General features: G+C 35.2%; 1 protein-coding gene across 1 annotated transcript in view; it reads left to right on the top strand.

Annotated features, from left to right (window-relative positions):
* LOC113068729 (microtubule-associated protein 4) overlaps window positions 1-12,602 on the top strand; it is a 33,378-nt gene that overhangs the window by 18,251 nt on the left and 2,525 nt on the right. Inside the window, exons 4-11 of the mRNA XM_026241555.1 lie at window positions 3,269-3,876; window positions 5,300-5,524; window positions 5,648-5,771; window positions 5,857-5,916; window positions 7,073-7,341; window positions 10,248-10,340; window positions 11,391-11,472; window positions 11,553-11,665. Coding sequence (XP_026097340.1) covers window positions 3,269-3,876; window positions 5,300-5,524; window positions 5,648-5,771; window positions 5,857-5,916; window positions 7,073-7,341; window positions 10,248-10,340; window positions 11,391-11,472; window positions 11,553-11,665 — 1,574 coding nt within the window. The remainder of the gene's footprint in view (window positions 1-3,268; window positions 3,877-5,299; window positions 5,525-5,647; window positions 5,772-5,856; window positions 5,917-7,072; window positions 7,342-10,247; window positions 10,341-11,390; window positions 11,473-11,552; window positions 11,666-12,602) is intronic.

Genomic DNA, 12,602 nt, shown 5'->3' with positions numbered 1-12,602 from the left:
AATATAGTGAGCTATGTAAAGTCCCAAACGTGTCCACATCAGCCACCCCTCCGGGTTGGGACTGGCAGCACGGAGACCTCGGGGCACCGTCGAGTTTCGGAGGTGGCCTTCGGACAACAGGGATGAAGGACGAGGACAAGCTGTGCTTCTACGAGTCTCCTTCTGAGCTCAACATCTCCGGGCGAGGAGCCGTTCCAACAAGCGTGTCTTTCGGCAGCACCGGGGACAGTCCGGAAAGCTTCTCGTCCTCGTCTCCATCAGCGGTGTCTCCTGGAAGATTCGCGGCTTGCACTACGGACAACAATGACATGATGCTTCTGGAATCACCTGAGGGTCGCACAGAGAATCTGTCACCTCTCGAACCCTCGAAACCAGCTCAGTTCTCCGGATTGCTTCCGGAACAGAGTTCCAATACAATGTCGCCCCGAACGCCTCCAAACTACTGCGTCATTGGCGTGGTCAACGACAGCTACCTGGAGGGCGAAGACGAGCGGCCGAAGGCTGAAGGGTCGTCACACGAAAGTGAAGACGAGGAAGACTTCGAGCCTTGCTTAATGGGAAGAGCCGAGCAACAGAGGAAGGCGATGAGGCGAGCGATGTCCGAGTGTTCGCACCTATCTGTACCCGCCAGTCTCGAGCTCCCGGACAAGTATCCCGGTGGAGGAGTCCTCGACAATTTGGCGTCGCCCATTGGTGGACCTCGTCGCCAGCACGCAGGGGCCATGAAACGCTCTCTAACTGTTGCCGACGATCAACCTCCGACCCCGCCGCCATCCCTATCGGCTGGAGGCACCCGCAACGACCTACGGAACAACATCGAACTACATTTCCCCCCATTCCCCGCACGCAAAGACCAAAGCACCTTTCCCCACTCGCCCGTGGAGGACCTGTTGGAGGGACCATTCATTGACAAGGACCAAGGAGTCATTCTACCCGTGCCGGTGACAACACGTGCCCTTAATGGGACTGGAGACAAAACAGACAGGATTGCTGAGGCATTTGAGGGTAGGTGATGGTGAAGCAAGAGTTAATTTTGAGGTGTAGGACTGACTCTTTTATATCTGAGAGAATCTGAGGTGAGTAATGTGAATGAGAGACGCATGGCATAATCGTTCTTAGGAAACAAAGAAATTAAGCTTGGGAAAGCATGTTTTTTTAATGCATTTCCAATTGGGTTTTGCAATGATGCCATTGGGTTCCCCCAAGAACCTTTAGTAAAACCATTTTTTTCTTGCATAATATTTGTTCTTCATTGGCATATATGTTTCCAGGAAAAACTGTTAACATGCATGAATGAAAATAATGAATGGAAAAAAAAATGGTTGGATGGAGCATTTTTCCAGTATAAAGAACCTTTTATGCCATGGTTCCAAGATTCTGCATAGAACCATGGATGTCAATAATGACCCTTTATTTTTAAGAGTGCACAAGTGTATAAAATTGGATTTATTGAGTCAATATGACGAGACATCAAGAGAAGCATGGTGTAATCGTTCTTGGAAACAAAGACATTAAGGTGCCTTGTGTATTGCATTGTATGCAGTGATGCCATAGAAGAACCATTTCGGGTTCCCCAAAGAACCTTTAGTGAACAGTTCATAAAATAACTGATTTTCTTATCGTTTTAAAAATAAACGTTCTTTATTGGCATTCCATGAAGAGCATCTTTCACACTAATAAAAAATGGTCCTTTTGGAATAAATTGTAACCAGTGTGATGTTAAAGATTCTTCATGGAACAATGGATGCCGATAAGAAACCTTTATTTTTTAAAGAATGCATAAGTGTAAATAATTGGGATATTATTGAGTCAGTATAATGAGTCCTAAACTGTGACTGCGTCTTTCTGATGGTAGCGGTGGCAGAAGTAGGCGATGCATGTAGTGTCTCTGTTCTGTGTGTATGGCACGATCACCTCACTGCCAACGCATGCTCATTAACCGCTCCAAACGAGCCGCGGATAGCGCAAGTAATTTCTGAGTAAAACCTGCCCCCCAGCGAATCCAGGTCAGAAACTCTCATCAGCGATGATGTGTAGAGCTCCAAAAATCTCCTGATGTACCTTCAACAGTTAAAGATTGCGAGTTTTGTTTTTCGTTGAAATAATATTTTGTGTGTAATTAGTGTGGTTTAGTCCCTCAGTTGTCTTCTGGCTGGTTGACAGATTGTATTGATGCATTGTGGAGAATGAATTAAACATGTTCCCAAACTGGCGAAATGTCTTTTGATAAATAGAAAAACAGTTTCAGATGATATAAAGTGTGGAGTAGTGATTTGTTGCACGCTAGTTTTCTTTAGAGTTGCAGTTATTAATGCATGATGTTTGGATAGTTTTTAATAACGTGGGAGTGTCTGGAGGTCATGTGATCTACATGCATGATAAATCACACTGAATACACAAGACTTTCTGTTTTGTGGCTGTCTTCACATTTATAGACCTGATTATCTGAGTAGGTGTCGTTCTGCATTTCTTGCTGACGTAAACACAGCAGTTTCTCATCTGCTTTGATGTGTCACCGTGAAACTGCTGTCTTTCTTATTATAGATGCACCTGAACCTTGTTGAAATTGATCAGCTTAATGCAAGCCGACTCGACGCATAGGTATTTCTTAGAAATAGCTGAAATCTGCGCTCCGCTCTCTGGTGACGGATTTATTTTACTACAAGATGGCAGTATTTCTACACGCTGGGAAGCAGCTTACATGTGCAAAAGAAAAAAAATGCTGCTGGATTATCAATGATGGCTGATTTTATTTATTTCATGCTCACTCGATTTAATCTCCAGTGTGAAATAAATATGCAAAAAGACTCATTTTTAAAGTAGTTTTTAGTAGTAGTTTTGCAGAGAGTTTACCGAGTGATGAATTAAAGCGGTTATGGAAGCAAATTTACTGCTTACATTTTACAATAAGGTCACAGCTATGCATTAACTAACTAAAATGAACAATAATTAATTATTGAAAGTACATCTGTGCTTTTTTGTTCATGTTCAGATCTATTAAATATGAATAGATGCATCTTTTGCATAATTTAAAAATGCATTTGTAAATTAAAATTGACGAACAAAAAATTTAACAAATGCCTTCAAACTATTTTTCAGTAGTTCATGTTAACTAATGAACCATTTTGTCTTTTGTCATTGCTTTGGCTTTCTTTTGAACAAAACAAGCGAGAAACAGTCTGTACAAAGAGCTTTTTCGTTCATTTTTTTTGCTTTAGTTTATATATGGATGTGTTTTTTAACTGTTCTACTTGTTTCTTTATACCAGAAAACTCTGAGAAGAACAAGCCGCAGGCGAACAAAATAGACACTGTGCCGAAGATTGATGACCCTAATGTTTTCATCAAGACGGAAACGGTGGAGGAGAAACACAAAACGAACCACACAGACGAACAGACAACCAAAGGAGAAAACACCGAAGCTCTGGACAAAAACAAAGATGTGGGTAAATCAGAGGAAACGGACAAGGATGAAGCAGCACACAAAGTAGAAACGCCAGTGAAAAGTGAGAAGATTGAACACAAAACGACTAAAGATGAGACTGAAGAAGCTGAAAAGATTGAGTCCTCCCCAAAGATGGAGAAGAAGATGGAAGAAGTGAAAGTCGAGGGGAGCAAGTCAGATCAGAAAGCGGAGAAAGATAAAGAAGAACAGGTGAAGGAAGTGGAGAAGGAGAAAGCAGAACAGAAGACCGAACAACACCAAACAGAAAAGGAGAAAGTAGAACAGAAAACAGAAAAGATTGAGCCGACTGACAAGAAACCCGCCAAAGCTGAGAAGGACGAGAAAACCCCAAAAACAGCTGCTAAACCCAAACCTGCGGTGAGCAACGGTGCTCCTGGAAAACACCTGACTAGTCCTGAGAAGAAGACCAAGGTTTGGGAAAGCTTTCTGTTGTCTCCTGCTTTAGCTTCTGCTAATGGCTAATGACTAAACCAAACCAACATTCATTCCTCACTTATAGAGGGCTGGGCATTATTTTTATATTATTTGTGTACTATTATAAGTCTTATTACTATTTAGTATACACTTTTTCATGTTTTCTATTTTTATTAAATTTTTTTAGTAATTTAGTTGTATACATTTATTTATTTGAAATGAAAACTATTAAATTGTTTGTTTTAGTTCTAGTTCTGTTTGTTTATTTCCAGTTAGTGATTTATGTAATACTGTTCTATTATTATTAGTAGTATATATTATTTGATCTTATTATTAATATTATTCATTTATTATTATTATTATTATTATTATTATCTATTTTATTATTTTTATTTACTTGTATTATTAATAGTTTTATTTGAGCTTTTTTTACTAAAAATTATAAAATTATATTTTTGATTTTTTAATTATTTTTTTGTAATTGCCATATATATTTTTAGGTTTAGTTTTTACTTTTTTCCAGTTAATGCTTATATGTAAACAAACAAACAATAAATAAATACATTTTAATAAGTTATTTTAAAGGCTATTATCTTTATCTAAAACTAAGATTTGTTTTCATTTAGGTCCTTTAGGGGCTCAGAATTTTCGACATCCTTCCTTTGATTAATGTTAAAGGTTTAGTTCACCCAAAAATGAAAATAAGGCCATAAATTACTCTGAAGTCATCCTAGGTGTATATGACTTTCTTCTTTCAGACGAATCCAGTCGGAGTTATATTAAAAACTGTCTTGTGATGTTGCATGCATCAGTCCAAAAGAAGTGAAATAAAAAGTGCATCGTTTAAAAAACGTCTCCTGTGGCAAATCAGTGATATTGTTAGAAAAATATCCATGTTTAAAATGTAATAATGCGTCCGTGTACAACAGTGAGCGCAAGCTGAATTAAACTGATCATTATGTTTAGAATATGTATATTTTTATTTAAAAAAACGCTTTGATTTGTCATATGCGTCACTTTTTTTTTAAGGATGGCGCTTTTTATTTCACTTCTTTTGGACTGATGCATGCAACACCCGCTGACTGATCAAAGACAGTGTTTAATATAACTCCGACTGGATTCATCTGAAAGAAGAAAGTCATATACACCTAGGATGACTTCAGAATAAAATATGGCCTAATTTTCATTTTGGGGTGAACTAACCCTTTAAGGAACTGTAATCAGGAAACAGCTTGCACCTCATGACCATCAAATGAAACGGAGTAAACTTCATGTTAACTCTAGACGTCTGAACTGGATCTGATCTTATGTTTCTGTCGGCTTGCTCTGCTCATGTCGCTGCCGTTATCATTCGTCCTGATTCTGTTTTTTTGTTAACTGTTTGTCATCCATCTGTTGTTTTTGCTGTCCATCCGTGCAGCCTGTCGCTGGTGCAACCAAACCTAGTTCTGCCAAGCCCCTGCTAAGCTCCGCCTCCAGTGCTACAGCCCCGCCCAAGCGTCCCGCCCCCACGTCAGCACCACTCAGCAAAAAAGCCCCAGTGCCCAAAGCACCTGCCCCAGCCGCTGGCACCAAACGACCCCCCACAGCGTCCACACGACCCCCCACAGCGTCCAGCACAGTGACCAGAGAGGTCAAGCCCAAGGTGAGTCTCCAGTCGTCAGCTGGAGCAGTAGTTTTGCCTGAAACGTCTCTGTTGGATCCTAATGGGATTATTACGAGTGTGAGAATATGACCTCGACTGACCCTGTGTTTTCTCCTCCGACAGACGGCTGTCCCAAAGACCTCTGTCGCTCCGGCTCGACCCCCTGCAGACAAACCTGTGACCGCAGCACGCACCTCGACAATAACATCACGCAGCACAGCCAGCGCAGCGGCAGCACGACGCCCCGGTCAGACATTTAATGATGAACCACTGCATTCTGAGTTATGAAGTATTATAAATCTTCACATTGTGCTTTTCTATTATGTGTTTAGTCACAAAGACTGAGAGCAAACCAGGAGATGAAAAGAAACCAAGCACACCGAAAACCACAGGTACAACACCCATAACACTGTATTTATGAACACACTGAAGTTTGGATTCACCACCACGGCTGCATTTACTTGATCAGAATACAGGAGAAATTTATTAAAGCAATTAATTACAGTTTAATATAATTGTTTGTGTTTGTATTTTAACACTCAGGTGTTGACTGAGGGTATTAACGGTATATTATTAATACTTTTATTCAGTAAAATTACTTTTATTCAATAATATGTTTAGTAATGGGTGATGAAAATTCAACTTAACCAATAACATATTATTTATTTTATTTTTTTATTATAATAAAATAATAATATTAATAATTTAATTAATATAATTAAAATATTTGTATTAAATTAATAAAAGATAAATATTTTTAGTCAGTTAAAATTTTTAATAAATAACGTTTATTATTATAAGTAATAATAATAACAATGTGTATGAATGTAAATAAGATATTATTTTCATAGAAATTATTATTATTATTATTATCGTTATTATTATTATTATTATTATTTTAGATTATAATAAAATAATAATAATTATAATACAATTTTATGATAATAATATGCTAATGTATGTGTGTACATACAATTAAATAGTTTTTTATTAATTAAAAATAAAGATTTTTATTTAGTTAAAATGTTTATTGATGGCTGCCGAAAATTCAACTTTTCATCACAGAAATAAATTACATTTTAAAAATATATTCAAATAGAAAATGTTTAGTTAAAATTATAATAATATTTCACAATATTGTTGTTTTTGCTGTACTTCTGATTAAATATGTGCAGCTTTGGTGAACGTAAGATTTCTTATTACAATTAATGATTCCAAACTTTTGACTGATAGTCTGTGTAAAGAAATAAAAATAAACTCAGTGTAGTGACTTAAGAGCAACAGAGATGTTACGCTGACAAACACACATCTAAATCCATGAAAAATCTCTTCAAATCCAGAAGTGAATAGCGCAGCAGGAATGAGTTTGGGATAATCCCGCACTCGGAGCGTTCCCAGAGATTATTTTAATCTGAAGCATAACGAGGATTTTGTGCTTTAAAACTGAGCAGTGAGATGTGGCTCAGAAACACTCACTGGAAGCTGAAAGTGTTTTAAAGTTTCACTGAACAAGTGTTCCTCTCAGACATGATTGAGCTGTGTTTTCAGATGCGTCCCGCTCTAAACCTGCGCCTCTCAAAGCCTCCACCACAACAACAAGCAGCGCTCGCCCTCGCAGCACCAAGACCCCCGTCTCCAGCAGCTCTCCATCAGCATCAGCAGCTGCACCTCGACCCGCCTCCGCCTCCAGCACCACGACACGCACCACACCACGACCCGCCTCCACCTCCACCTCCACCCCGGCACACCACACCAAAAACATCCGCTCCAAGATCGGCTCCACAGACAACATCAAATACCAGCCTGGAGGAGGAAAGGTACTGTCTCTCTCACACACACACACACACACACACACACTGACACACACACACACACACACACACACACACACACACACACTGACAGCATCCAGAGGCATTAGAGCAATGCTATTATTATTATTATAATCATCATTATTATTATTACGGTCATTGTTGTTACTATTTTTATCATAAATAATATTAATAAATAATTTAACAAATTTAAATAAAATATTAAGATTAATTATAATGATTTTATATTATATTATCAATCGTTTTTACATAATTATAAATTAATTACCAATATAATATATGCAATATATGTAATTATTTTACTTTATAAAATGTTAATGTGATTTTTAATACCTTTTTTATAAATATTATCACTATTATAATGATTAAATGGTATGTATATTTGATTAATAAAACAATACAAATGTCATAAAACAGTCACGATTTAATCAGATATTAACATTAATTATTATTAATATTTATTAATAATTTATCGAACTTAAAATGTTTAGATTACTATTTAATATATCATCAATAATTATAAATTAACAATAAAATATATGCAATATATGTAATTATTTTAATGTTAATCCATATTTTTAATACCAATTTGTATAAATATTGAAATATATTGCTTATTGTAATTATTCAATGTATATATGATTAATAAAACAATAAAAATTTCTTAAAGCAATCATGTCTTATCAGATATTAACATTATATAATTATTAATTCTTATAATAATTAATATATAATAATAATATTAATAATAATAATAATAATAATATACTTATAAAATATTAATGAATAATTTAAAAACCTTAAAATGTTTAGATTATTATTTAATATATTTTCATTCATTATAAATTCATTAACAATATAATATTTGCAATTTATGTAATTATTTTACTCTATAAAATGTTAATGTATTTTTTAATACCAATTTGTATAAATATTGTAATTATTAAATGGTATGTATATATGTTTAATAAAACAAAACAAATGTCTTAAAGCAATCAGATAATATAATTATATTTATTTTAAACTTTGAATTGCATTTCTTAAGAAAAATAAGCATGCAAAGCATTAAATATTCTCTGTATGCTAAAAGGGGCCTGTCTTTGGATGTGGACACAGTTTCAGCGTGATTCACTTTCCTCTGCTCATGTTCACTAGCTCCAGTCTTCATAATCATCAGGCATCACTCGCTTCACCCATGTCTGTTCTTCATCCTGGTCTTTTTCCTGGCTGAGCTCTCGTGTGAGATCCCAGTAGTACGAGCGATTGACTCGAGGGCTGTTTCCCGCAGGTCACGGTGTCTCCGAGCAGGACAGATGCTCAGAGCTCGCCCTCCAAAGAGACCAGCCAGGCCAAAGTGAGTTCATCAGCCCCTCACACTCACATCTGCTCATCTCCGTCTCTGAGCGCTTCTCTTCTCAATGCGACCTGCACAGATCTCACATTACATGATAGACTGAGCGTGATTGAGCTATACAATTAAATACTATTCTTAGGATATTTTAGTGTTAAAATATGCATGTTTTTAATTTATGTAAAACATTAAAATGCTATATTTATGCTATATTAAATTATTAATTATTATAATATAATAAATAATTATAATATAATAAAACATTAAAATGCTATATTTATGCTATATTTAATTATTAATTAATTATAATATAATAACTTCTTATATTATATTAGCTTAATAATCTATTATATTATTTATTATTTTTATTACTTATGTTAATATAAAAAAATATATTTTTAATATTTTAAATATGCTAAAATGTGAAATTATATTTTTTACATATTGAATTATTAAATAATTTATATTATTAATTACTTTAATAATCACATACACACATTTTGTTTGTGTATTGAAAATATGTTTAATAAAATATAATTTTTAGATCATGTATGATTATTTGGTTTTTGTTTTTAATATTAAAATATTTGTTTAAAATATTTTCAACTAATTTGTTAAAATGTGAAATCATATTTTTACATACACACATTTTATTGTATAATGTTAGTGTTCATATTTTTATTATTATATTTGACTCGTCTCACATTTTAGTACTATAGTACTTAAAATAAATGATACAAATTGTACTTAATAAAATTAAGTATATATTAATATTAATAATTTATTTATAAAACTATGATAATATTAAATAATATTTTATATATATATATATATATATTTTTTTTTTTTTTTAGTTTTTTAGTTTTTTAGTTTAAGATTTATATATAATTGTTTTTAAATAAAATTGAATTAATTAAAAATAATAGCAATATGTTAAAAAGATTATATCACTTGTTCTATCAGCTGATGGGAGAAAAACAACAACAACAACACATTTTTCATCCACTAATCTTTCCATCTTTCGTTGGGTTTTTATCATCTTGTCATATTTGATCACACTTTACATCACAGCAGGGACACTCAGATTGTGTAGTTTGGGAACCACTTACTGTTAAAAATAAATAAAATGATGAATAATGGTAATATTTAACCTTTTTGGTTTTAAAATATGCAACAGCTAACCATCACACAAGTCATTTATAGTGTTACACCCAAATCAATGTAAACAGAATTGTCTGTGTTGGATTATCATTGGATGTTTTTTTCAAAAGCATCCAGATTTTGGTTCTGGACACTGAGAAGCCTTTAGGATCAGATTTGAGTCTCCCTGCATCACTGTGTCTGTGTGTATCTCACAACCAGATCCTCATCAATCAGCTCCATTCACTTTAATGGTGATTTAGATCAGCCCTAATGGTGTTCAGACTAACGGTCAATGGGACGTCTTCTAGATGCTTCTGCTTGTCCTCTGTTGTCTTCCCTCTCTAACCCGGTCCTCCCTGGTGTCCCGTCCCTCCCGGCCCGCCGTGCTGTGTTTTAGGTTCAAATAGTCTCCAAAAAAGTGGACTACAGTCACGTGACTTCTCGCTTGGGCTCCAAGGACAATATCAAACATGTTCCTGGTGGCGGGAATGTAAGTAACGCTACTGCATGCGGTGTAGCCGTCGTTCATTTCAGACCGAATCACGGTGACCGCCGAGGGATTTGGATTCATCTCTCGCCCTAATTCAGATCGGCTGCGGCCTTGTGTTTCATTTCAGGATCATGGTTCTGGGGCTGGGCGATAAAACGAGAACGATAAATATCACGATACATGTTTCACTCAATAGAATGAGTTTACTGCGGCAGACGTGTTTAGATCGTTTTATAAAAGCAATAAGCCCCAAGAAGCCGTGATTTACAGTTGTTATAAAATCACTGTAAACCATGGCTTCTTGGGGATTACTGCTTTTATAAAACAGTTATTCCATATACGTAGTAAGGTTTCGCTAAATAAAACGGAGCAAATAAAGTGTAATGATATTAATAAACACAGTATTCTTCCACCAAACAATGTAGCTCCTCAGAAACAGTTGTGGGTGCAACAAAGTGGTTGCCGAGCAACACACAGAAGTAAACAAAGGTGTGTGTTACTTTGTAGTGTTATTTAGAACAGCTTCAAATGTGGCTCAGCCAATCAGAATCGAGGAGCGGAACTATCCGCTTTATAATATTAATGTAGATATGGATTAAATGTATTAAAAGAGTAATTTGTGCATTTGTTTTTATACTTAATGTAAAAACCATATTTTACCATGCTAGTGAGGTAATCTAATTGTGTTATACTATAGATGACCAGTGGTTAATTTGAATAAAAGTAGAGTCAGAATATTTAATACCCTATAAATATGGGGTTGTTTTTGTTAACTAGAATTTTTTAAAGGAAGAGGACTGAAAAATAAGGATTTTTTATATTTTGAATATTGCGTCTCATGTTTATTTATAGCTTTCACTCAGGAGACTAAATCTGCCTTTAAACTTGGAAGAAAGAAATTATTTGACATTTATTGTGATGATTAGCAATAGCAAGTGATGTGCTAAATTTTATCGTATTTTTTCTTAAGCATTTTCGCCTAGCCCTACATGCTACTTTTATTTCAGCAGTATGTGAGCAGCTTCATCGGATGCTTGTTTATGTCAGCAGGTCCAGATTCTCAACAAGAAGGTTGACTTGAGTAAAGTGACCTCAAAGTGTGGCTCCAAAGCCAACATCAAATATAAACCAGGTACGAACCAATCACTGCTTCAGAAGAGCCCTGAACTAAAGCGCTGCAGTTTAAACGAACGAGTTTGTGTGTTTCTGGAGGTGGAGGCGACGTCAAGATCGAGAGCCGTAAGGTCAACTTTAAGGATAAAGCTCAGTCCAAGGTGAGCTCGATGGATAATGTCAATCACGAGCCCGGAGGCGGGAAAGTTAAGGTGAGTTTGCAATGAAGAACTAACCTTAACCTTTGAGATGTCAATGAGAAGTCGACTCATACTTTATTCTATAGTAAGACAAATCAGATATTTACATTACATTGATGATGTTGTTTAAAGGAATAATTCACTATAATGATAATTCAAGTCAAGTCTGCTTTATTGTCAATTTTTCCACATGTACAGTCCATACATATAGAGAATCGAAATTGCGTTACTCTCAGACCCCGGGTGCACACAGATAACACTAACATTAAAGCCTAAAAATCTAGATCAAAATATAAAATGTAGATACAACTATACAATAAGGGAATGTTAAAAAAGACATATAATAAAATTAAAAATAAAGTTAAATAAAGCAGCGCAGGGCAAAAGGCAGATAGAGTGCAAATCAATGAAGTGAACAACAGTGCAGATAAAGATTATTTAGTGCAAAAAACAAAGCTTATTAAGTCTGGTTAAAGTGGCAAAGGGCTCAAGAGCAGTTATTTTATTTAACTGACTGATGAGGTAGTGGAATGATGTCAGTTCCATGGAGAATGAGGTAGTGAGCAGAAACAATGCTGCACAAAGTGACTGGTGCATGTCATCATTCACTATAAGGAGCTGATTCCACAAATTATCTGTTTAGCTGGAGCACATCACACTTTTTGCACAAAATATGATGCGTTTCATGGCTTTTTTTTTGCTTTGGACAAGCATTTGTGTTGTTAAGAAGTCTTGTATTCTCCCTAAATCAGCCGAAAAAGACCAGAAAACGTAATTCCTGTCTGAATCTGAGCCAGATTACAACTATTTCTTCAGCTCTTGAGTGTAAATCAATTCTGATTTTTATACAAAGCATTTGTTACAAATTTAAGACTTGACAAATGATATTAAAATGACTGTAAAAAGCGTGATTTATTGTTCAGATACAGGTTTTCACATAAACAAAGTT

The sequence above is a fragment of the Carassius auratus genome, linkage group LG49B (assembly GCF_003368295.1).
Source record: "Carassius auratus strain Wakin linkage group LG49B, ASM336829v1, whole genome shotgun sequence".
NCBI classification, from domain to species: domain Eukaryota; kingdom Metazoa; phylum Chordata; class Actinopteri; order Cypriniformes; family Cyprinidae; genus Carassius; species Carassius auratus.
This window is presented reverse-complemented; position numbering and strand designations above follow the sequence as displayed.